The sequence below is a fragment of the Triturus cristatus genome, chromosome 4_1, assembly GCF_964204655.1.
Source record: "Triturus cristatus chromosome 4_1, aTriCri1.1, whole genome shotgun sequence".
NCBI lineage: Eukaryota > Metazoa > Chordata > Amphibia > Caudata > Salamandridae > Triturus > Triturus cristatus.
The window spans coordinates 367,019,882-367,045,349 of NC_140585.1; the positions used below are offsets into that span (position 1 = coordinate 367,019,882).

General features: G+C 44.8%; 1 protein-coding gene across 4 annotated transcripts in view; it reads left to right on the forward strand.

Annotated features, from left to right (window-relative positions):
* Window positions 1–25,468, forward strand: part of DNM1L (dynamin 1 like) — a 610,546-nt gene that overhangs the window by 90,856 nt on the left and 494,222 nt on the right. For all 4 annotated transcript variants that reach the window (XM_085652405.1, XM_085652403.1, XM_085652402.1 and 1 more), the window contains exon 2: window positions 3,370–3,517. In XM_085652405.1, the coding sequence (XP_085508531.1) occupies window positions 3,370–3,517 (148 nt within the window). The remainder of the gene's footprint in view (window positions 1–3,369; window positions 3,518–25,468) is intronic.

The window sequence follows — 25,468 nt, forward strand, 5'->3', positions numbered from 1 at the left end:
GTATATTTTGCAGTGTGTATGCAGTTCTAGGATGAAAGTTGATAGCTCACTATTCTATATTAGGCCTTTAAGTTATAAATTGCAAGTAAAAAAAAGGACGTTTCTTTTGAAAGCAGTAACCTGCTGATCTGTGTACATCATACGCACTCTGTAATCTATTTGGTACACGTTCTTTGCACCAGGCATATTAACCCTCTGCACTAACTTCACATAATCAAAACCTCAACTTTGCAAAATACTGATCTCTCGCCAGGACGATAATTAATCACAGGAGATATCTTGACATTTATGTGAGGCCTGGTAATTGCCGGGGGAAAGAAACACTGCAGCAGGTGCTTCAAAAGCGTAATAAAGGTTCAAGCTCGGTCCCCCCCCCGGAAGCCAGCACCCGGTGCGGTGGCACCGGTCGCACCGCCCTAAAGCCGGCCCTGATGATGCGTCACGTACACTGCTCTCAGATTGAGGATTCGCATGTGTATCTACACACCCGGTCACACGCGCATACATATGCACAGATACAGTGGTACGCACACAGCTGCGCACACACTAACACACATTGATAGATACACAGCAGAGTGGGACACACACACAAACACAGTGGCTCAAACACACGCGCACACACACGGTAGGCCACATACAGTAACTCGCTTTATATACACACGCGCGCGCACACATACACAAAGTACATCGCACTCCTCGCGCGCACACAGTCACTCACGCATACAAGGTTAAACGCACACGCATACAATGGCACAGACACAGAGTGGGTCACACACAACAGCACGGTCAGTAACACACACACATACAGGCACAGGGAGTGAGATTGACACCATGCAGGCACACACAGTGCAACACACTCCCTCGCAAACAGCGTGACTCACAAGAGCAGTGGTGCATACCCTCACACTGGTACATGCATAAAGTAGCACACAGTCTACGATGCAGTGGCACACAGACTATGAAGCACACACACTTGGACAGACACATAGTCTTGCGCACGCCTGATTTCAAATTTGGGCGTAGCAGTCTCTGCGTTCTGTAGTCTGAGAGGCATTTGACACAAACAACCACCCGCCTTTAGCTCATACCCACAAAAGACGCCTGCACGGGGCTCCCTCTATATCTGCCTTGATGCAATCGCATTTGAGAGTGATTAAGCTATTGACATTGTAAATAACAATGCCGTTTCTTTAAATGTTTTAAAAACATAAACAAAAATGTCATGAGCAATGCCAATAGCTCTAACTTTAACAATGCCGAGACCATTGCATTGTAAATGCTTGTTTTATTAGGTCCGGCGTTAGCCAAGACGTTTTGATTTCCCTAAAATAAATATATGTATACATTCTATCTATCTCTTTCACAGGGACTTTTAGTCGTCCCTCTTCTTAAATTGATATGTTGTTGCACCACTCACATTTCACTGCAGCAGACAGCAGGTGGCGCTGGACGAGCCAACTTCAGCCACTGACTTAACTTCTCTGTGAGTGACCGCATTCTGTACATTTCACCAGGAGCTCATCCAAAGTAGTTTCATTTCGTGCCAGGGACCACTTTAGCAATGTCTGCTTTTTGAGACCCCGAAAAATGTTTTTTTGCCAGTCATTCGGTCGAGTGTTGATTGTGTGGGCATGCTAATAGGGGATAATCTGTTACATGGCTAAACTTATAAGGTCCCAAAGCTAGACCTATTGGCTATGCCAAAGTTTGTCTCTTATGGGGAGGTGATTTAGTAGCAAGCCAGAGCAGAGACTCTGCTGTACAAGCGCTTATAATATCACCCCGTGTCCACTACTACACAAGGATTTACCACGGAAACAGGAGCAGGTAAGCCCGAGGTAGCATGCAAGGACTCTTACGTAGGGTTAAACGGAGCAGTTGTAATGTACCCCGGTGGTGCAAGTGTAGAGGGACTCATGAAGACAGTCTTTAGTTTCTGAACCGCATCAAAGCGGGTTTCCAACAATTCAAGCTCCTTTGAAATAGCGCCCATTGCGGAAGATGGCTAGATGGCTAGGAAGTAATTAGCAGGGAGGCGGATGTGCCTTTTGTCTTTGGGTGATCCATTTTCCTTTTCTCACATGAGGATAATATATCGGAGGATCCGGCCATAAAGTGAGGCGAAACAATCAGCTTACCAGTGGCGGCTCGTCCGCTAAGACAGAGGAAAGTCGTCCCACTGCTTGCAGTAGTGAAATAAAGAAAACATAAAATGATAATAACAATTTTATGTTTCCCTGTTGTGGCAGCTTTGTGGGTGGGTGGGGCTGCTCCCCAGCCTGCATTGAGAACATGCCCAGGCCCCGATTCCCTGGCTGAGCGCTGATTCACGGGGTTCAGACCAATCTCAACGCTGCAACTGGCCCAGGGGAGTCTGGGTGCTTCCTGCTTCCCTGTTCCAGCTTGAGAAACGACTGTGGGACAGCAGAGGAGAGACTCAGTAATCGGGTAAGTTTTTAGGTCTCGCCTGACCATGCGCTGGTCTGGCGAGACTTTTTGAGAGGGCTCCAAAAAGTGCTACCAGGCCAGCCTAGAGCTACAGTGCATGTGCGCGGGCGCGCGCGCCGCGCTTGACCGCAATTACTTTCACTTTCGCGGCCGATTTGATGTTTGATCGCGATCACTTTCGCGGCCGCATGGCATAGCCAATAAGTCTCATTTTTGGGACCTTATAAGCATTTAGTTATGCAACTGTTGCATGGCTAAACACTTATAAGGTTCCAAAGGCGAGACCTATTGGCTATGCCAATGCTTGTTATTTTTACCTCCTCTCCCTGCTCCCGATCCCTGCTGGTCGCAACTGCACTTGACCACAGAGAAGGGGCCAAGACGGGAGGCCGAGCAATGTCCAGCTGCGTACAGGTGCAGATGGCCCCGCTCATGACCCGAGCATGTGTCTGGGTGCGTCCCGCTCCACGGTATGCACCAATCGCTTTTATAGTGCAGAGTCTGTTGTCCACACCTCCACTGAAACAGGTGCTGTCTGGGAGATGAGGTCCCACCCAAGGAAAGTGGCAGGGGCAATAAGTTCAGGCTGATTTAGGAGCCCTGTTTTCTGATGTGAAAGTATATCGCCAGGAAAACCGGTCACTGATTTATATATTTATTGTTATGTAGTGCTGTTTCTTTCAGTTGTTTAGTTCTATTTTGTCAGCAGTAAGTAAATGTTGTCAGTCTTGACTGGCACTGATCAATTGGTGACTTGGCATTTTGGATACCAAACATCTTTCCAGGGATTCTTGCAAACTGAGTTCTTTCATTGGTAATTCTAAACCCATTCAGAGTCCATTCTGATATTACTGTTTGTCATTTTATGTTATTTATGGATGGGGAAGGAGTGGCTTAAGATGACCTCATTTGTGTTTTCAGAGCAGTGGAAAGAGCTCGGTGTTGGAAAGCCTTGTTGGCAGAGACTTGCTTCCCAGGGGCACTGGAATAGTGACCCGGAGACCTCTCGTCCTGCAGCTGGTGCATGTCTCTCCAGAGGATCGACGGAAGCCCGTCACAGATGATAATGGTATGTAGCAATACTTACGACCTTTGCGATCCACTTGAGCGTATGTGTCGGATCTTGATCATATAGACATGGTGGCTGACTCTGTGATGTATATGCATTCAAGGACACTCGACGAAAAAAGAGCGCCACTCTCGCTGAGCCTCCAAGTGGCCTTTTGTCCTGTAGCTAATTGAATCCTATTTCTTTGGGAAAATCCTCTGCTTACTGTAACATGACTCATAAGGGCTAAGACGTTATTTGCATTCAAGCCTCACAACGCTACAGCGTTCTCCAAAGGGACGAGGCTGTGCTAAACACATGCTGCCTTATTTGGTGCAAACTGCACTCCTGTTGCTTCCTCCACAGTGCACAGAATACATTATTAAGACTACGCTTTCTTTATTTTAGCCTAGAATACCTTGGCAAGCTCCTTCTTTCTTATCCACATTGCTATATGATGCAACACCTTGGTCCACACACAAGTATTTAAAACACGCACACATCCACTGGCAGCCAGGACAGATGTGACGTCATTGGGGCAACTGAATTAAGTGAAATACTGCCTGCTGATGTGGCTGCTGAATTCGAAAATATCCTGAAAATGTAAGAAAATAGCTCTTTGAAGTGTGTTTCGTGGTAGAATTTGTTCAGTTACACAGAGAAGCCCATGCTTTTGAACTACAGTTCTGAGGTGTTCTACAGTTATTTCAATTGCAGTTTTTGGCAATGGATGCAGGCTTTCACCATGCAGATTAACAACCGAAGCAATCACTGGCAAAGCTTTAGAGACTTTATTTACATCGGAGATTGGGATATATGACAAGTTATCTCGTGCCAGTTCCCTTTGACACATTAAAATACCGCCTTGTGCTGACAGGTGGGACAAACAGTCATAAACATGTTTAAGTTTCAGCTTACAAAAAACCTGGTTACTCAGCCGTTCTCTGGCATTTGTAGTCTGTGTTCCTACAAGTCTTTCCCTAAAAGAAATTCATATTTAGTTGTCATTGTCACCTGATCCAAAAGAGGCAAGTTTTAGGAGCAGGTTAAATCTTTAACAGGCAATAACCCAAATGTGTCCCCTCTATAAAAAAAATAAAAATAAATAAACACAATCAAACTGCTTCCAAGAAGAGGATATCTGATGGGAAGAGTGCAGAAATACACCTGCAAGGAGTAAACGAACATGGAGAATATAATGAGAGATTACTGGTATCAACTTTCTTATAATGGCAGCGAGTCACAGTTGAGTTGATGCCCGATTAATTGCTTATCTTTTGAATTTCTACACAGACACTTGTAATTTTTATTATGTCAAATTTCTTCAAATACACATGGAAACCCAAATGTAATATTTAATTTTAATGTCCTTAACCGGTTTAAATTGTGCGTTTAGAACCTATGGCACTTGAGATTACCCACTGCAGCATATCTACCAATTACCGACTTGCTAGTTTACATTGAAAACAGGAGGTTTCCCATGTACTCTGAAAATCTGGTAGTGGTGGGAGAAAATATATTTACTACACAGGTCTGGCCTTGCATTATGAGTCATACTGCCCCTGCTTTGAATCCTATTAAACTACCTTAACTAAAGTCCTAGAATTGTTGGCGAAAATCAAATTTCCCCCAAATATTCCTGAGGTGGTGTTTAGAAGGAAAACTAAGCTCTCAGCATAGTGACAGCCGTGGGTGCCCTGAAAGTGTAGCTGAAAGCAAAAACTAAGGCTACTGGTTTGAGTCCTGTTGTGCCAGGTTGGCTATGTTTGTCTCACTGATTGGCCTGAAAGGGTAAAATGACTGGATCAGGCAATGTAGATTCGCTGAGAGTGGGTGTGCTTGAGTACAAGAACTCTAGGTCAGCATTTTATAAAAGTAAAGTCACATTTGACTGCTGCTACCAGTCAGTTGTAGGTCAAAATAAAGTAGTCAGTTTTCTGTATGGTGTAGTTCAAACAGTTGATAGCTAGTTAATAGTTAATTTCCATTTATAGCATTTGTTTACTTGCAGCTTTCCTTTATTCATATATTGTTTTTTTTTTTAATTCTTTTTATTAAACCTGCTGCATCAAACACCATCACATGCGTTAACACTTACATCATCTGGCAGTGGTAGAAAGAGGAGTACAGTTTAGTTCCATTCATCAACTAGGTACCTAAGTGGATCTCAAGCCCCCTGTGTGTCGGGTTCACCCCATCCACCCTTCAACCCCACACCCTTTAAGATTGATATTTCATCCAGGTACCTCCGATCTCCCATTTATTTAGGCATCCTCTGCTCTGATAAACGACTTCTTCCGCCTGCTGGCACCAATCTAGGTCTTTGTTCCAGTCTCCGATCCTTGGAGGATCTGCTGCCCCCCCAAGTCCTAGAAATGTTCCGCATTGCCACCCCCGCAGCCAACATCAGCAGGTCTTGGTGTGTTTGGGCCATGTTGTTGCCCCATTTACTTCCAACAGGTGCTTCCTAGCGTCCGCTGGCACCTGCTGCTCCACTACTGTAGTCATTACCTGTGCCACTCCCTTCCAGTAACTTTGAATTATGGGGCATAGCCAGAGGATATAAGAAGGAGCCCGCACCCCCTGGCGCACTGACCCGAATAACTAAGACCTATTTTGTACAAAAGCGTCATGGAGGTGTATGACTTGTGTAGTATTCTGAGTTGGATCAAATGAAATCTTGATCATATATCGCATTCCCTGGGGCTCTGCATGGCCTCTGCCAAGTCATCGTCCTCCAATAGACCCAAATCTGTCTCCCAGGCCTCCCTGAGGGGACCCAAGGGATCTGGCAAGTTGTTGATAATCTTCCGATATGTTAAAGTGATTACCTTGTCCACCATCGGGTCTAGTAGCATTCTGTCCTCCAATGGGGATCAGTCGGGCATCTGCTCTCCCTCTGGCATGTGGCATCATAAGGCATGCCTCAACTGCAGATACCGGAACTGTTCTCCATCGGCCATCTGGAATTCTGTTTGCTAATCTTCGAATTATAACCATGGTCACTCCCTGCCGGACCACCCCTAGGAGGTCTGTCCCCATGAGGTCCCATCTACGAAAGCCCCGCAATCATCCAGGTTTGCCCAATCGGTCGCTATCCCATAGCGGGGTTTGTTCTGTCAGCTTGGCCTCCCATTTCACTAGTTTTGTGGCCACTCGCCATGCCTGTACCACCGAGTGTGTGTGTGTGTGGGAAGAATTATTATGCGGCTTTTCCGATACAATGCCGCTGGGTACCCTCCGATTCCCATGGCATGGCGGTCCACATGGTACACTGGTTCTGTGTAGGGTACAAAGACCCAATCATTGATGTATCTACGAGTTGGGAGGCATAATAGTAGCTCCTAACAATCAGAACCTCCAGACCTCCGTCATATACTCCCTGTTGTAGTTTGCGTAGTGCAATTCATGGGCTACCCCATTCCCATAGCAGATTACATAGCTTCCTGTCTATCTTTTGAAAGAGCAGTCTGGATCAGGTATGGGGAGTTCTGAAACGCATACTGGAGGCACGGAAGGACCATCATCTTGAGTAAGACGACCCAGCACATGAGGGTGACCGGTAGCCGTCTCCAGTGGTTCATGTCCTCTCGTAGCTGCTCAAGTTGGGAATAGAGATTCAGGACCAAGAATTCCTCTTTTGACTTAGTTATCCAGATTCCTAAGTATTTGAATTTGTCCTTTTATAGACAGGGCACCACAGGCCGATGCAAGAGAAGGGATCTCTCCAGTCAAAGGGAAAATTAACGATTTCTCCCAATTTATCTTGTAGCCCGAGTAGCGTCCAAATGTTTGGAAGATATGTATTAGTCTGTGGAATGTCTGCTGAGGTCTGTGCACATACAATAAAATATCATCCGCGTATAGGGAGATTTGTTCCTCCCAGCCCCCTCCAATGTCAATTCCGTGCGCCAGGGAATCCCTGCGCACCCACTCAGCCAGTGGCTCGAGAGCCATCATAAAGATCTTTGGGGAAAGAGGGCAACCGTGCTGTGTGCCTCTATGTAGTGTGAATGGTCTGGATACCGTCCCATTAACTCATACTTTTGCCCTCGGGCCGGAATACAGCAGGCAAACCCACGCACAGAACTTTGGGCCAAAACGAGTCTCGATAGTACAGCAAATAGGTATGGCCATTCTATGCTATCATACGCCATATGGGCGTCCAGTGAGAGCACTGCTGTGGCCTCCGCCAGATAGTACACGGTTACGGCCATGATGCCATACAGACGTCTAAGATTTAGCCTGGTGCTCCTGTGTGGTATGAACCCGGATTGATCCGGGTGAATTAATGTAGGGATTGTAGACTGTACTTGAGTGGCCATCACCTTGGCAAGTACCTTTGCCTCAAAGTTTAAAAAGGGATATGGGTCTGTATAAGCTGCATACCTCTGGGTGTTTACCTTTCCTTTGGAATGACTACTATGGTGACCATTTGTAGGTCCTTTGACAGCTGCCACTCCTTTGCTGCCTGGAACATATCAAGCATTGGCTGTACTAGTGTGTCTGCTGCCCATTTGTTTAATATAGGTGGCAGTCCGTTTGGACCCAGTGCTTTCCCCTGTTGAAGGTCTCTGATGGCCCCAGCAATCTCCTCATTAGTTAGGTCTCTGTCCTCCGCTTAGAGTACCAGCAGAGCAATATCTTTAAGCTAGTTGACACAGTAATCTTCCCTCTTGTTGGAAACTGATTGGTATAGCTCTTTATAGAATGCCGCAAAGGCCTCAGCTATTTTGCCTTCAGATCGACACAAGTCACCGCTAGGCGTTTGGATCTCCAAAACCCAGTTTGGGTCTGTCTCTCTTTTCTAGCCATGCTAATATTTTATTGGTTTGTCACCAAGGTCAAACGCCTCTGTGAGGCGATCGCATACTTTCGGGCCATTCCCCCCAGGTTCCTAAGTTCCCTCTGTTTGAGGCGTAACTTATGCCCCATCTTAGGTTCCACAGTATCCATTTCCCCCATCTATAGCTCCAGAGCGGTAATTTCGTGTTCTAGTTCGTTGCATCAGAAATGCCGTTCTTTTCTCTTTCATACAATCGCTGCCTGCACGTAACCCTGTGCCACAACTTTTACGCCTTCCGCAATGTGTGGATTGCGATTTTTACATTGCTGGAATTTTATTTGAAATACTGTTTTGATTGCTCCCTGAACTTGTTTAGATCTCCCGGTCCCTGACGTGTCGGGGATCAATTCAAGGAGGGAGTGTATGAACCCGAACGGGACCACTGAGGCCCATCTCCACGGGGGAGTGGTCTTATATGCCCCTCACTTTGAGTTGTGCATTACTAAACTGTCCCTCATATATGCGTTGTGTGAAGATCTAGTCTAATCTCGACCCACTGCCGTGTGCAGCCGAGACGTGCTTGTATTGCCTCTCTGTTGGATTCTGTGTTCTCCACAGATCTGTTAGTCCCATTGCATCCAGAATGCTCTCGGGGGCACCTGGCCCGCTGCATGGCGGGAGACTGCCGTTCTATCAAGTTCTGGGGATAATGTGACGTTCATATCCCCTCCCAATATTAGGATGCCCTGAGGCATGTCTAGCAACAGCCTGCTTATTGTCAGAGTTTTGGTATGTAATTTCTGGGGGTATGTATGTGGAACACAAGTTGAGGGCCATTCACCCGTACCCCCACTTCCCTCAACCCCCCCCCCCCCCCCCCCCCCCCCATTCCCATCAGGGCTACATATCTGCCCGATGGGTCCTGCCTAATGCGTCCCTGCAGAAAGGGCACCGAGTTCTTGACAAGTATCACCACCCACCTAGAACCCGAGGTAAATCCTGAATGGGCCACAAGTGTGTCTCCGAATCTATTGAATGGTTAGCAAGGAAGATCGTCTCCTGCAGAAATACTAAGTCTGGGGAGTGTCTACGCAAGTATTGCAGGACCATGGTTTGTTTAATTTTGTCCCCAAGGCCTCTAACGTTCAATGTCCAAACCCTCAGAGCTGCCTCAGAGTGTGTAGTCATAACCGCACTAAAGGAGTTGATACCCCTCCTCTCATCCCCCTTCCCCACCATTTCAAGCCAAAGTGTAATGGAGTTCATGTATTGGCACATGTGCAGCTAAAACATTTAAACCTTTAGAGATGCGCAACATTATTATATTTAAACAAAATCCCATCCCTCGACCCTTCAGCGTATGCTTATAACTACCCGCTTCCCCAATTTGCAGAGTGCCTGTTGCCCTTTTGTAATCATTGTATTGTAATTGCATTTGCATAGCACTTACTACCCCTGACGATGCGTCGAAGCGCTTTTTTCAGCGAGTAACACGCAAGTACATTTTAAGTGGTGGATAGGTTAGTCAGTTATTTGCATTCGGAAGGATAGCAGAAGGATAGAAGAGAAAAAAGGTTTGTATTTATATAGTGCTTGTAACCCTGATGGGGTGTTGAAACGCTTTATTGGCGAGTACCACATTACTCTGGAACCCATAAAGGATTAGTGGCGAGTTAGTATGGTGAAATATGAAGTAATTTGAGTAGTGGATATTAGTCAGTTATTTGGAGTGAGAAGGATAGCGGCGGGTTTGCATTCATATGGCACCTGTTACCCCTGATGGGTGTTGAAGCGCTTTTCTGGCGAGTAGCACGTTACTCCGGAACCCTTAAAGGATTAGTGTTGAAAATTAGTATAGTGAAATATGAAGTAATTTGAGTGGTGGATATGTTATTCAGTTATTTGGATAGAGAAGGGTAGGCGGCGAGATAGAAGAGGGGAAGAGGTTTGTATTTATATAGCGCTTGCTACCCCTGATGGGGTTTTGAAGCACTTTTTTGGCGAGTACCATGCTACTCTGGAACCGATAACTATTAGTGTTGAATAAGTATGGTGACACATGAAATTATTTGAGTGGTGGATATGCTAGTCAGTCATTTGGATTGAGAAGGGGAGGGGAAGAAAAGGGAAAAAAGGCTTGCATTTATATAGTGCTTGTAACCATGATGGGGTGTTGAAACGCTTTATTGACGAGTAGCACACTACTCTGGAACCAAGAAAGGATTAGTGGCGAGTTAATATAGTGGAAAATGGAATTTGAGAGGTGAGCATGTTAGTCTGTTATTTTGATTGAAAAGGATAGCGGAGTGAAGGAATTTTTTGGGGGGTTTTATTTCTTTTTTGAAGTCATAGCAGTAGGAGGAGTCTTTTGGATGAGTAAAAAGGGGTTTTCGAGGGGAAGAGTCAGAGGGAAGAGTTTAGAGAGGTTTGTTTTGAGGAATCAGTATAGTAAAAAAGGTGTCAGATGATGCAAGGATGGGTAGAGTAGTAGAGAGTCTAGAAAGGGATATTTTGGGAATCATAGTAGTGGTATGGCATAAATGAGAGAGTGGATGTAGAGGATATATTGATGTATGGGGTGAGAGATAGGGTAGTGCATTGGAAAGAGTAGTAGAAAGTAGTTTGAGAAGAGTCAGAAAGTTGTGCTAGAAAATATATTGAGAGAAGTATAGGCTGAGAAGTAGGGTAACGCATTAGATATGCTTTTTCAGGAGAAAAGTAACAGACACACAGATCCAAGTACATGGAGGTACATAGATGCATAATGGAAGCAAGTACATGTAGACCAAAGATGATTTTTTTTAAACAACATAATTATTTTACATGTTTATACAAAGCAATACACAAAGATAGTGAAGTGACCTGGTTCCATAGGTTGATGTGACACAGCAGACGTAGCCAGGATAGATCTTAAGCGTATTTATTAAGTTTATTAAGTCCATAGAATAGCCCCACCAGGAGCAGCCTGCTAGCTGCTCAGCCCATCCTCTCAACTGTCTCACACCACACCAACCTCCAACATTCCAGTCACGTCAACATTCCACATGGAACTCTCACACTGGCTGAGCAGCTAGTTACAAGATACAGGAGAACAGTAATATCCTTACATGAAGATACTACAATATCTCCCTTCTTTACAATTGAAAATAAAACAAACAATACTAAAGGTACGAAGCACTTAAACACAAAATATAAACGAGATAAATAGTCCAAAACCCAAAGGTAAGATGAATAAACTATACCACGAAAGGGACCCAGACTAAAAACAGCAGAAAAAGGATAAGAAAAAGGATGAAAAGATAAGAATAAACTATCACCATCCTCCTCTTATAATAAGACACCAAAGAGAACATTAAACTCACACCCTATCACCAATCTCCTCTTTTAATAAGACACGAAAAGAACATTAAACTCCCAAACAGAAATTAAAAAGACACCACATAAGATACATAAAGGAGAAAAACCCCTAAAGCAAACTATGAAAGGTATTGGAACCCAATACCACTTACATAGGTGGACCCAACTCCCCCATACACTGAATAGTAAATGGGATTAAAACCCAGCACTAAAACGTAGAAGGAACTATCACCCCCTAAACACAGAGTATATGGGACTAACCCCCATTAAACACTGAATATATGGGACTAACACCCATTAACAATGCCCTAGGTGGGACTAACACCCCCTAAACACTAAGTATATGGGACTAACACCCATAAACAATGACCTAGGTGGGACTAACACCCCCTAAACACTAAGTATATGGGACTAACTCCCATTACACACTGAATATATGGGACTAACACCCATAAACCATGACCTAGGTGGGAATAACACCCCCTAAACACTAAGTATATGGGACTAACACCCATTACTAACACCCCCTATACACCGACAATTGAGTCACAGGATGACCAACACCCAGAATAGTAGACAACGTGCAGCATAGAGTGACTGATACACACCACACGACCAACACAACAAAAATGTGGTACTAAATCAGAACACCAACATAAGTATGCAAAAACATTCTCACTAGAAATGCAGTAATTATCTGTACCAAAACCATTCTCACTAGTTGTGCAATAATAAACTGTGACCCGCCGGTGAACGATCTTTCACCCGAGTAGTGAGACACTGGGTACACTCTCATATCCTGAAATGATTAAAACCATAGCATGTTAATTAACCATAGTCATAGGTGTGCCTGTCACCGTGAAGATAGACAGGCGTGCAACAGTTCTTAGTGACAATCCAGATGAAAGAACTACGAACAGAAACAATGTCAGTTGACAAACATGAGCGCTTGAAAGTGACAAGGGACTTGGCAGCATAACAAAATACTTTGGAACGGATCAAAATGCTGTGCAGCAGACATCATGCCCACCGAGAAGGAAAACGAGCCAGGGCACTAAGTCAACAAAAGAAACTCACCATGAAGAATGTAGGCACTGTTCGGTGACAGAATTAAGAAAAGCATACTTCTTTATGTTGAAGCTGAAGAGAGTCCGGTTTAGAATGTCCGGTTTCCTGAAAATAAGAATATTTTGCCCAAACGTGCGCACTGAAAACAAAAAGGCCAGCGTCGAATGTCCGTTGACTTGTGTTGACTGAACGAACGATGAAACGAAGAGGAGGACACTTGAGGAAGAAATCCTCACGTTGCTACGCAGACATAACTTTATTGAGCGTACAACACATGGTTGGCATCTTACTGGAGGAAGCAGACTGTAAAATGCGACTACTACATCTGCACACGCCAATTCCAAGATGGCGGTACGCTGAAGAGACGTGCGCCGTGTGGCTATCGGCGCGCTCTTGCTCCCAAACGTCCATAGGCAGCATGCAATCCGAAGTTGGCAATGTAGGAAACATCATGAAGGTTCTGTTGATGCTCTGCGCGACAACAAGAACAAGGTGAGGTGCGCGAGCGTTTTTAAAAACGAAGCGCAACCGTCCCCATTAACAGGCCCTGCAGCATATTTGAAAACATTATCCATTAATTCGGAACTACACATAGATCACAGTGTCCGTCTCCTCTAAATCTGGCAGAAACACTGGGATCCGAATTAAGTTCATCCGTACAACTGTCAAAGTGCCAATAGACCAATAAAGCGGGCAGTGGCACAAATAAATCTCACACAGGTGCAGTGCTAGCTCAAGAGAGAGAATACAAAGACAGTCAGCAATACAACATCCTGTGTAAGTAAAGTCAATGAACTTCGCACTGAAGCATAAACACAGTCAGTCACTCAATACCTTGGTTCCATAGGCGCAGTATACATTGGTAGTGGCAGCCTTGACATTGGTTGTGGCATAATGTAGATTAAAACGGTCACGAGTGAGCCTTACTGTCACTAGAAACACTGCACTTCGCACTAAGGCAAAAACAAAGACAGTCACTGAATAGCTTGGTTCTGGTTGCCCTGTCGATATATGTAGTGGCACATAGGCGCTGGTAAAGACAAATCTTCTTTACACCTCTTACGGTGACAGCTCCCAAAAAACTCACTTCACGATCGTCAAGAGGCCCTCCACAGTCCAACACAAAGAGACTGCAGGTACTTCTCCTACACGACTGTCACTGGGGCCAGCAGCCTTCAAAAGACACCATTCTTGGTCGCGAAGACATCCACAAGGAGGCTCTGGGACACAACACCTCGAAGGAGAAACTGGACTGAGGCAAACCTCTGTGCTGCACTAGGGAAAAGCTTGCAGCTCCACTCCTCACTCCAACTGGCACACGGAGGTTTGGGCGACCGGTGTTGTGGTCACTGGTGGGGCTCACTGTGCCGGGTAGTTTCACCAAATGAGGAGTTTCTTTTCTTTAAGTCAAATTTCTTCAAGTCACACAAGTTTAGTTACACACCAGTCTATTCAGGTTACACGCACGGTTTCTTTAGTCCAACTCGTCGCCAATTGAAGTGACCTGGTTCCATAGGTTGATGTGACACAGCAGACGTAGCCAGGATAGATCTTAAGCGTATTTATTAAGTTAATTAAGTCCATAGAATAGCCCCACCAGGAGCAGCCTGCTAGCTGCTCAGCCCATCCTCTCAACTGTCTCACACCACACCAACCTCCAACATTCCAGTCACGTCAACATTCCACATGGAACTCTCACACTGGCTGAGCAGCTAGTTACAAGATACAGGAGAACAGTAATATCCTTACATGAAGATACTACAGATCGGTACATATCTGTAGTGAAAATTGTGGGTGGGTATTACTGAATAGGAACATGGCCAGCATTTCCGGCCCTGGTCCCGACCAGTCTTGAACAAGCTCAAACAGGCAACTGCCCTTGTCCTCTCTGCCCCTAGCCTCGGCGCTCGTGCGGAGACGCCCTTGATTGCCCTAGTAATCAGGTGACTCCTTCAGCCGATGGGAACTCTAGCCGTAACACTATCCAATCACAACACTACCCCTAAAATCTGGAACCAGTAGGAGAGACCTTACAGCCAATCTTAGCCCTAGTCCAAGCAACCAGTCGGTTTCAAAAACCCTGATCTCTATGTCCAATAGAGACCCTAGCCCTACCAGTAGTACCAACCCAAGTCCAAGCAACCAAGGTCACAGGAAGCCCTAGTCTCCACTTCCAATAGCAAGCCTAACCCTACTCTTAGTCCCACACCTAGTCCAGCAACCAATCACACCATAAGCCCTAATAGCTACTTCCAATTAAAGGCCTAACCCTAGGCCTAGTCCCACCCTAGTCCCAACAACCAATATCACTGGATGCACTAGTCCCTACTTCCAATAGAAATCCAAACCCTAGCCCTAGTCCCAACCCTACATTGATTGAATCACAGACCCAGAAACCAATCCGAATCCTCAAATAACCAACCAATGAGGACACTAACCCTAATCCAATAGAAACACCAGATACAACCACCAATCAGTGTACACATGTACCAAACATTAGCAGACTATATAAGCTCCTAGCTCCCTCAGACAAGGTTTGCTGGCCAAGGAGTTGGAAGCTGCTGCTCTATTCCGAATTCTCCTAGGTGACAGACAGGCTCAATCCACACTTTGGACTTCTGCAGGTAAGGGCCTAACAAACTTGTCCTTTAACAATACTGTTTGAAAACGAAGTGCACAGTCCCTATTAAATACAGTTTAAACAGCACACAGCAGATTACTGCTGTCTGAGAGCACCCTCTGATGTAGAATATCCCTGTTGCTGGGGAGTGGGGGGACGGGGGGGGGGCTGGTTTCACTGACTTGTTAACACAAAATGGTGGCTGGGGGTGCACTGCTTAACATACAGGTTTTCGCACAGAGCAAAGGAGAAATTTGGAGGGAAAAACTGGTAGTCACAGGGAATGAGAGGGAAAAACTACAGAGTTTGGACTGCAGATCCCACAATTCAACAGGTTAAATGGAAGCAGTCACAGGCAGGAAAAACCACAAATTTAAACACAAAACAGGTGATAAATTATGCAATCACGGGCATGTTAAAATTAGTTTTAAACTGTAACAACCACAGGCAAAGACAGTTAAAGACATTTAAAAAGAAGAGAAGATACAATCACAGGTAGAGAAAATCGTTTTTTAAGGGAAGAGACAGCACTAGTCTGCCTCCTTACCACCTCCTGGACTCTGCTTACTGCAATCTGGGGCACAGGTAGGCTACAGCTCACAAGATGGATGAGAATGATCACACTCTAGGGTGGGCTAGCGCCTCCACCTTCAACCCACTGACGACCCACCCCCTCCTCCAATGACTTCGCATTTAATTGTGTCCTTATGCTTGGTACAACCTTGTCCCGGCACTTACTTGTGCTTTTGCAATTGTAAGGTCCTCAGCCCAGTATCCACCTCCTTGTGGTCAAGGTCCTGCCAGTCTCTGGCCAGTTACAGCCCCCCTCGCACCGTGTTTTCTAAAATTCTGTGGCCCTTAACTCCCCACCCCCCCCCCCACCCCCTTTCCGCCCCCGCATGGTCATTCAGTTGGGCTTCTGTAGCACTCTTCCGGAGTGAAACTGCCCCCTGCCATTAGGTTGTGCGACCCAGAGTGGATTCGTCCTTCTTGTTCCCGTGTCCGTTCCTGTTTCCGCTGTTGCTTGGGTGCTGTTCTCCAGCCAGTCCCATACCTCCTGCCGGGCAGTAACGTACCATGATTTGTCTTTATCCAGTACACAAAGTTTGGCTGGGAACAACAGCATATATTTCAGATTTTCGACCCACAGCACTTTGACTTTTTACCATGAGGGTAAAGTCGGTAAGAAACAGATGGTTGTGTTTTCGTACTGTAGATCTCCCCGTGTTCGTGCGACCTGCAGGATGGCGTCCTGGTCGCAATAATTGAGGATTCTGGCAATAATAGTTCTGGTGGAGGGCCCAGGCTTGGGCATTGGTATGGGCTCTCGGTGCTCCCTTTTGACTGCGAAGAAGTTCGAAAGATGTTTGGTCTTCAGATGATGGACAATTAGGTCTTCCAGGAATAGATCCGTCGAGGACCCCTCCGGGACCCCCACCACCCTGATGTTTTTCCTGCGGGCCCTCCCTTCCTGGTCTTCTAACTTTGTAGCCATCAATTTATGTTGGTGGGAGAGTCATTGAACCCGATCCTACAATTTCCTGGTGGTGGACTAGAGGTCGTTAATATTAGTTATCTGGCGCAGCGACTTTTTCGGATGTCTTGTTCATGTCTGCCCTTAGGAGGTTCACCTCTATGGTGACTCTGTCCATTTTAGACTCTAGGGCTGTTCCCAGCTACTGGATAGGGCTCATTATGGCACCCAACAAGGGTTCTGTTGTCTCCTAACTTCCTTCCGTCCGTCGTCGTATCCTCCGGGCCCTGCCATCTGGAGGACTGTTTACTTGTCCATCATTTTTGTGTGGGCTGGGGCCACTCCCTTAGGGTGCAATATAGCTGTCCGGTGGGGGGAGGGGGGGGGGAGGTCGCCCTCCCTCCCCACACACTGATTCTGTCCCAAGTAGGCTTGAGTTACCACCTGCTCGGTGGGATACTGGATTTTGCGGGATGGAGCATGATGGGGGCCCCCCCCGCTCTATCACTGGGCTCCCCCGCCCATCAAATTTTCACAGTCTGGTCTTTGGTCCGGCTCCGGTGGTCCCACTCCCCGGGACAATGTTTTCAACCAATTTCACCACTCTACACAGGGTACCTGCGCCCTGCAGCGTGGCTGCTCTGCATGTGATGGGATCTAGTCCTGCTTAGTGTGCGAGGTGACACTGACACCTTTCTGTGGTTGTCTCCTATGTTATTTCAGTCCCCGGACCCTCCATGTTCTCGCCTGGGCCCAAACCAGTTCCCCACCACATATCTTCTGCCTCCGTCACCACAGAGGCTTCCTCACCTGTCCCAGCACACTCTTGGTCGCAGGAGTTGCTGTGTATTCCATGGGAAGGGCTCCTTCACGGCCTGTGTCGGGGACTGCAGCCTGGCCCCTCCCCTGTCGACCTGCTGCAGGGGAACCTCCTTCACCAATATGGATTGAAGCTCCCCCGGGATGCTCGATGGAAGCTGGGACTGAGCACCCCACTCCGTTGCCACGCTAGTTTGAGTTGGAGTTTCTGAGGCTCTGGGCCCGTTCCCCGTCCTACTAAACTGTCTCTGAAGCTACCGGCAGGCTCACGCAGTACGGCTCTCTGCCACGCCCCTCTCGAGCCACCGCAGTGAAGGTCTCTGCGCCGCCGGCTTCACAGGATCTCAGTGTCCAGGCTCGAATCCGCAACAGACTCCTGTATTGCAGGACACCCTGGTATGCCCTTAATTACAGGGATGGACGGATTAGTCTGGATTGTAGAAGGAGATGGTTCGGGTTGGTACAGAGAGATTATCCTATGCCGCTATCTTGGCTGGCACCTAGCCACGCCCCCCTTATTCATATATTGTTAATAATCTTCAGTTAAATATCCCCTAAGTTGTGGTCAGCTACACTGCCCTTCACGATAATTGTGGGGAGTAAAATTAATATTTTGCACCAGGTGTTACTACTGGAAGATCTTCAGCAACAAATTTACATTTACTTAATTCTTATTTTGGGGTAAAGATTGAGGTGCACTCCTTAATGCCCATTGAGCAGTTTTGCATACATGGAAAATTTCAGTATTTAGTATAACCTTGCTTTTTATGCAATGGAGGCATGGCTGATCTAAACTTTTCACAACCTCCTTCTGGAACGGTATTTATTGAGGAGTTGTGTACAACAATTTAAATGCTAATAGTTATGGTCTGTACAGTATCTCACATTGAAACATTGTAGAGTAGTATCTCCATTTTACTCCTAAATTGGTCTTCTGTTTCAGTCTGCATCATCCTCCAAAAGGAATCCTGGTACATTCCTCAACTAATGGATCTCATTTCCTCGACTTGTATTGAGATGAGACATTGACATTTAAGTGTAAAAGAAATGACAAAGAAATGTGACATTTAAGGATATTTACAGTTCAATGCTTTTTTCACACATGAAAAGAAGGCTTTGAACACTGCAACCGTATGCTTCTAAATTCAGCCCCTCATCATTCGGTTAGAGTATTCTCTAATAATCGGTTACTCTTGACTAGACGGGTCTGCTCATGGGTTATCTATATGTCCCCAAAAAATGTTTCAACACTCTTCCTACAAAAATCTGACTAAGGAAGTACATAGGAAGACATTACACTGAATGGGAAAACAACATTGTTTCATATCAAATTAGTATTAATTCAGTCACTTCATATAAATATTAGCATGTTATTAGGGTAGACAGGCCTACTCTGTATTCTAAACAAATGCATCAGGCAGTATCCCTAGACGATTTAAGCTTCAATTCCATCATCTGACACTAAATTCTTTTGTTGGGTACTTTGTGCTAGCCAAGCTAAATTGTAGGATTTCTTTATAGGTGCCCCTGAAACTCTTGGAAAAGTAATTTAAAATGTTTTACAACATTACGTGCCTCAATCTAGTTTAAAGTGTTACGCCTCACCTTTAAGTCCCTGAGAATAGAGGATGTCATTGTAGGACAGTTATGCATTTGTAGGTCCAAGATTTCAAAAAGCAAACATTCTGGAATGTATGTTTTCTGGGATGGTTGTCAGTGTTTGAAAGACTGGTCTTCTGGCACAGTGGGCTAATACGTTTACTTTCAGGGGCCTGTGTTCGACCTCATGGTCACATGTTCAAATCCCGGCGGGTCCACTCAGCCTTTCATCCATCTGAGGTCAATAAAAAAGTACCATTGAGTTTGGTAACAATAAACATCTGTTATTCGCCGCCAAGATACCCTTCCGGGTGAATGTGCGCTTTACAAATACATATGTTATGTTAAAGCAATTCTCAGTAGAGTTGGCTGTCCGTAATTACAACATTATTATCTGAGAAAAATCCCCAGAGCCCGGCTCTTTCAGTCAAATGAGCATGGCAAAATGTGTGCAGTGGGCCATCTAACCTATACTAATTACAGCCTTCAGATGTCTCAAATAAGTTTGAGCTATTCGCCATGACTATGAGCTTATCTAAGAAATGCCTTATTAATTGTACCCCTTTTACCACCCACTGGCATGGAAAGCTTACTTTCGAGACAGTTTTAAAAAAAACGTATTTTAGTTCAGCAAGTTTTGCTTCTTGGACACTTAAATGTGCTCATAGATTTGGCCACTCTAAGTCCTCTTGACTGCTATGACCTATAGATGATTGCTTTTGCCATACTTTGGGCTATATATGCGCAAAAAACATTTCAGTAAGCAATTTCGGAAAATTCACTGCTGATTTGGTTGGGCCAGTAGGGAGTTCTATTTGCCATTAATCCTCCCTCACCAATAGTTATGGAAAAAGACTGCAGATTTTACCTTATTTGTTTGCCTGGCAGTATCAAGATACATACCTAATTTGTGACTTTGGGCTAAAACTTCACTATTGGGTACTGCAAATCTCGCTTAACACTGCCCCCCCCCCTTCCCCAAGAGGTATGGGGGGCACACATTTGAATGAGAGGTTTGCTCGCAGCTAAGTTTAAAATCTTGAAACAAAAAAGCCAGCAACTTAATGCTTAAGTGCCAAAGAAGTTAAAAGTATTTGGTAAAAGATCATAACCAGAGAGAAGACTGTAAATGTGCACACTTGGCAATCAGAAACACGGAGTGTGAATTTTGGCTATCAAACATTAGTACCCCCATAACTTTTAGGAACTATTTGTTATTGTCTAAAGGACACACTACTGTGGAGGTCACTTGGTGCTGGTGCTATCCGTTCATCTGAGAGTGACTTCTACAGGTAGAGAATTCCATAAAATGAGTCCTTGTAACATCCCCACCTGGAGGGCTTGTGTTTCAGGACCCTCAAAGTGACAAGTTGGTAGCTAGGGGTTGATTATAATCTGAAAAAAGACTTGGGCTTGTTGTGTTAGGAATTTAAAAGTAATACATTCTATTGTATGGTCCCTGAGTCCCAGGAAGTCAAATGTGTTTTATGCACATGTGATGCAAGCTTCTACTGCTTTAAAGTTTTGCTGTCAAAGACTTTGGTAACCAACTGTGCTCTGTATTGCAGTTATTCAATCGCAAATTATTTACTACAATTTCTTTATTTTCCTGTAGAGGAGAGGGAATATAGGTTTTAAAGTGTGGAGCTGGAAGAACCAAGTCCTAGTTACTGTATTACCTTTACATCTAAGAGATGCCTCCTCATGAAATGCAACCCACAGGCCCATATGTACTGATGCATGTTCCCATGGACACATATGGGGTACAAACAAAAAACACAAAAAAAACTTTAATATGTTAGATCAATTTTTCCTGAATGTGCATACAAAGTTATCATCCAAAATGCAAGACTTCCTATTAACAATGTGTACATGAGGGGTAGTATGCAGCCAGATAGGCTGACATTATAATAGAGAAAAATGAGACTGTTTCTTTAAGAACCTGGGAGGCACCCCTTCCCACTATGTGTTGAACAGGCTATTGACTCCCAGAGCCATTTTAGTCTTCTGACTGAGAGAAGGATCTCCAAACACCTTTGAGGAATTCACACCTCCAAAATCTGCATTTTTCCTTTCTGGTAATATTTGTTACGGTTCAACTCAACATGTATTTAAATCTGCCTTCAAATGAACCAGTGTAGAGCTCATTCTGACAAGATCATTTTGTCCGGATACCCTCACTCTTCTCAGAGTGTCCCTTAAGTGAGAGGCACTAGGCAGTTAGTGATGTTAACAAGGTTTGTGTACTCTGCCTTCCCCCACTACATTGTGAAATTTGCAAAAGAATGTCAAAAAGCGCTTAAAAGTAAAAAGAAGGCATCAGGTTGAGAGGCATGCTTGTGATTTCGAAAGCAGAGGAAGAGAAGAAATAACAAGGCTACAAAGATCGGCCTTCAGCATGTTATGACAAGTCTGCCACCTCCCCACAAGGACTCCCATTGGAGGAGATTCAGGGAGAGAAAATCACTGGAAAACATTCCATCTATTGGGTAACTTTCCATCTATTGGGTAACCTTCCATCGACTCGTCAAATCCTCAATGACACTCAAGGTCCGTGTTGATAAAACCTTCATATCCATCAAAGCATCGACCATGATCAACGTCGGTACCACCGTGAATTACGAAATCTTCAGCAATTGCCAGCATTACTTTCTCCAACAGTGAAAGACCTATGCTCGACAGCAATGCTCACACCAACGCTGTTGAAACGAACAAAATGGTCTTTATCACCATTTTTTAGCTGTTCAGAGTCACTATATACTCAGACCTTTGCTGAATAAACATCCTCAGTCTTAACCAAAAAAGAGATGGAGAGAAGTTACTTCCACCCCTTTTCGTTATTCAAAAATGGTTACATCTCCTGACCTGGCTTCTTTACCTTATAAACTATTACAGCCAATCATACATTTTGAGCATATGGTTCAACCCTCATTCCGGCCTTTAGATCTTTCTTCTCTAAGGACATCAGCAAAACCAACTTCCATGTCTCCAGTTAGATAATTGAATCCTGCTTCTACACAGGACTCTACAAGGAACAAAATTAACTCTACTCACAGTATTCCTGCAACATTCATTAAATTCAGATTTTTGTTTTATTTTTATAATTTTTCATGGATGTGTCTCATCCATCTTACACACCTACATCATCTCCTTAGTCTCCAACAAGCGCATCGCCAGTAGACCACATCCTTTTAAGGCAGTTCTTGCAAGAGAAGCTGCTAAACTTAAAATAGTCCATTAGAGACTCCTCAACTGTTGGTCTCTGTTATGCTTGAAACTCTGAGGGCAACGCCAAAACCTCTCTTGCCTTCAGGCATTTTAAAAAATAGTGGAGGAAAAGATTTTAGCATTCTTTACAGTCAAGACAGCTACACCATTGGTACTAAAAAAGTACAGACCTCCCAAGCAAGATACGAATTTCCTAAAGGCAGAGAGCAAAACTCTAGTCACTCATTGTTACAGTAGTCTGAAGAAAACCTGCACCACTGGAAAGGGAAAGCATGAGGATAGATTCCACCTGCAAAAAGATGTGTAGCTCTGCATTTGCTTATTTTAAAAAAATGCCAGTGAAACAGTGCTACTCTGTAGATACCACTGAGAAATATGGTATGGCGTGCAGTTTTCTATTCTCAGATTTGCAAAAACAATAACAACAAGCTAAAATAAAGTGTCTTTATAAGACTAATGAAGGAAGGCTCCTTGGTCTCAAACCTAGTTATAACTACTGCAGTAGTCTCTGCAGACTTGGTAGATATGATACTCTACCGGGATATCGCTTTAAGACCTATTTATTGCTTTATCAGCTCTGAGTCCAAATGTGCAACAGAAAATAGCAAATCTGTCCTTTTCTGGTTCATCTCTACTTGGACAACACACTGAATAAGTGATGAATAATTAAGCAGAGGCATTAAAAGCTATCCGCTTACACAAACAAAAGATGTTCTTCGAGCAACAATACAGACCCATAAAAAGACAATACTACCTTGAGAGAGTTCAATCCCTGATATACTCAAATCAGTATCTCAACAATATTAAAAGCAGGGCAGAAGACAGAGTATAAGAAATACCAAAAACCTTAAACTACTCCTCCAAAAGCATTTCATTCCAGAGAAAGAACTGTCTTGAAATCTTCATTGAGGCTCCAATACCCTTCCTGCGCTTATCCACTCCTGTTGGAGGAGCGGAGATGTCTTATGTGGAAGAGTGGAAGGTAATCACAACAGACAAAAAGGGTCATAAACATCATATCAAATGGATACAGTATATTCTTCAAGGTAATTCTGCCTATCTCACCGGAGCCTTCAATAATTCTTCAACTTGAACAATAGAAAGGAGTCACGCTACTACTATCCGATCATGCAATAGAAAATGCCCCATTGATTCAACAAAACGAATGAGTAAAACCAGGATACTTCTTGGTACTTAATGTCAGGAACTGCAATTCAAATTGATTGTAGACCTACGGTTGGTCAACATTCGTCCTTTAAAAAAAATTTAGAAAACATTCAGCACACCAAATGTTTCCATACATAAAAAAAAAATGCATTTGGCTGTGCTCAGTAGATTTCCAAGACTCCTATTTTCACATTCTAGTCTCAATTCATCGTAGACAATTCCCAAGATTCATAGTGGCAGAAAATGATTACCACCGCACTGTCCTTCCATTCTAGGTAAAGTGAGCTCCCCTGAAATACATGGCAGTAGTTGCAGCCCATCAAATAAAAATATTTGTTTGCTTGCCCATATCTGGACGACTGACTTACAATGGCAAGTACTCAAATAAAAGAACAGTACTTTCCCAACTAAATTACTGCACATCTGCTAAAAGCTAGGCTGGGAGCCAAAATAGATACCAAAAACGAAAGTGTGTGCTCTTCGGAGGAGAGTATCTTCTTTTCTAGAAAAAGTCATCTTCTAAGAAGTACTTCCAAACCATCGGCTCACCAGATTGCATTACTCCGAGGATCCACGGTATCCTCCATATACGTAGCCCTGAATGTCTGCCTGTTCATGAGTGTCTCTCAGTCCAATGGTCCCAAAAGAGACAATTGGGAGGACAGTCTCCAACTACCATCTGCCTTTTTGAAAGAAGACTCCAAGGCTGATCATGGTAAGTTGCATTGTTGTCAGAATGGGAAGCCCATTTTGACCATCTGACAATTGAAGACCTTTGGAAACACAGTGAACGTTCTATTATCAGTTTTTTTTTTTTTTTAGAATTGGAAGCGGTGCATCTGGCCTTAAGCATTCATTCCTTCCGTAACATCGAAGAACATCAAGATTCATACGGACACCACCACCATGCTACTGTATCAACAAGCAAGGGGGAACAATGTCAAGACGGCCTTAACTGCTAGTACAATCGATGTGGCATTGGGGTCTAGCCAGAGGAATCACACTGACTGACATACACAATCTGCGAACTCTGAATCCGGAAGCAGATTTCCTCCGTAGACACCACAAGGAAGTGGCTAAAACATATTTTCAGGGAATGGGGCACACCATCACTAGACCCGTTAGCTACTGCAAAAAAAATAATGCTGAGGCTTTGTGTCCAGGGCTCCAAAATTCCAGTAGTTAAAGATTTTCTAGAGAGATTCACAGAATCCTGTCCACCAATAGACTATCTCCACCTTAGGAACCCAACTTAGTACTGACACCACTGGCAGACATTGCCTGAATCCATGGACTCCACATCATCTCTTTCGTAGACGACACCTAGCTCGGCCAATCCCTCACAGAAGATGCCAAAGCCACAATCGCAAATTTCCTAAACACCATGACCAACATCGCCACCTGGATGAAGATCAACTGCCTGAAGCTCAACTCTGATAAAACAGAGGTCCTCATGTTTGGGAACAAGTCCTCCCCCCTCACCCACCCCCCCTAACCGGACACCTGGTGGCCCACCACACTCTGCCCCGCGCCCACCCCCTGCGACCATCCACACATCCACGGAATAATCCTGGACACCCATCTGTCCATGAAGCAACAGATCAATACCGTGTCATCTGAACTGCTGTCCGCCACTCTCGTTTTGAAGTTTAAGCGTCCCTGCTCACGGACTGGTGCTTTAAACATCTTTTCTGGGTTAGCAGTTTCCTGGCGCACATTGCTCGTCGCACTCTGGTCGTGGGCGTCGGGGGGGGGGGGGGCTTGTCAGGCGTGCCGGCCCCCATTGGCCTAACAACGTATAAGGCGTGGCCGTGCAGGGGGCACGATCACCAGGGTTAGCTGCAGGTGAACTGA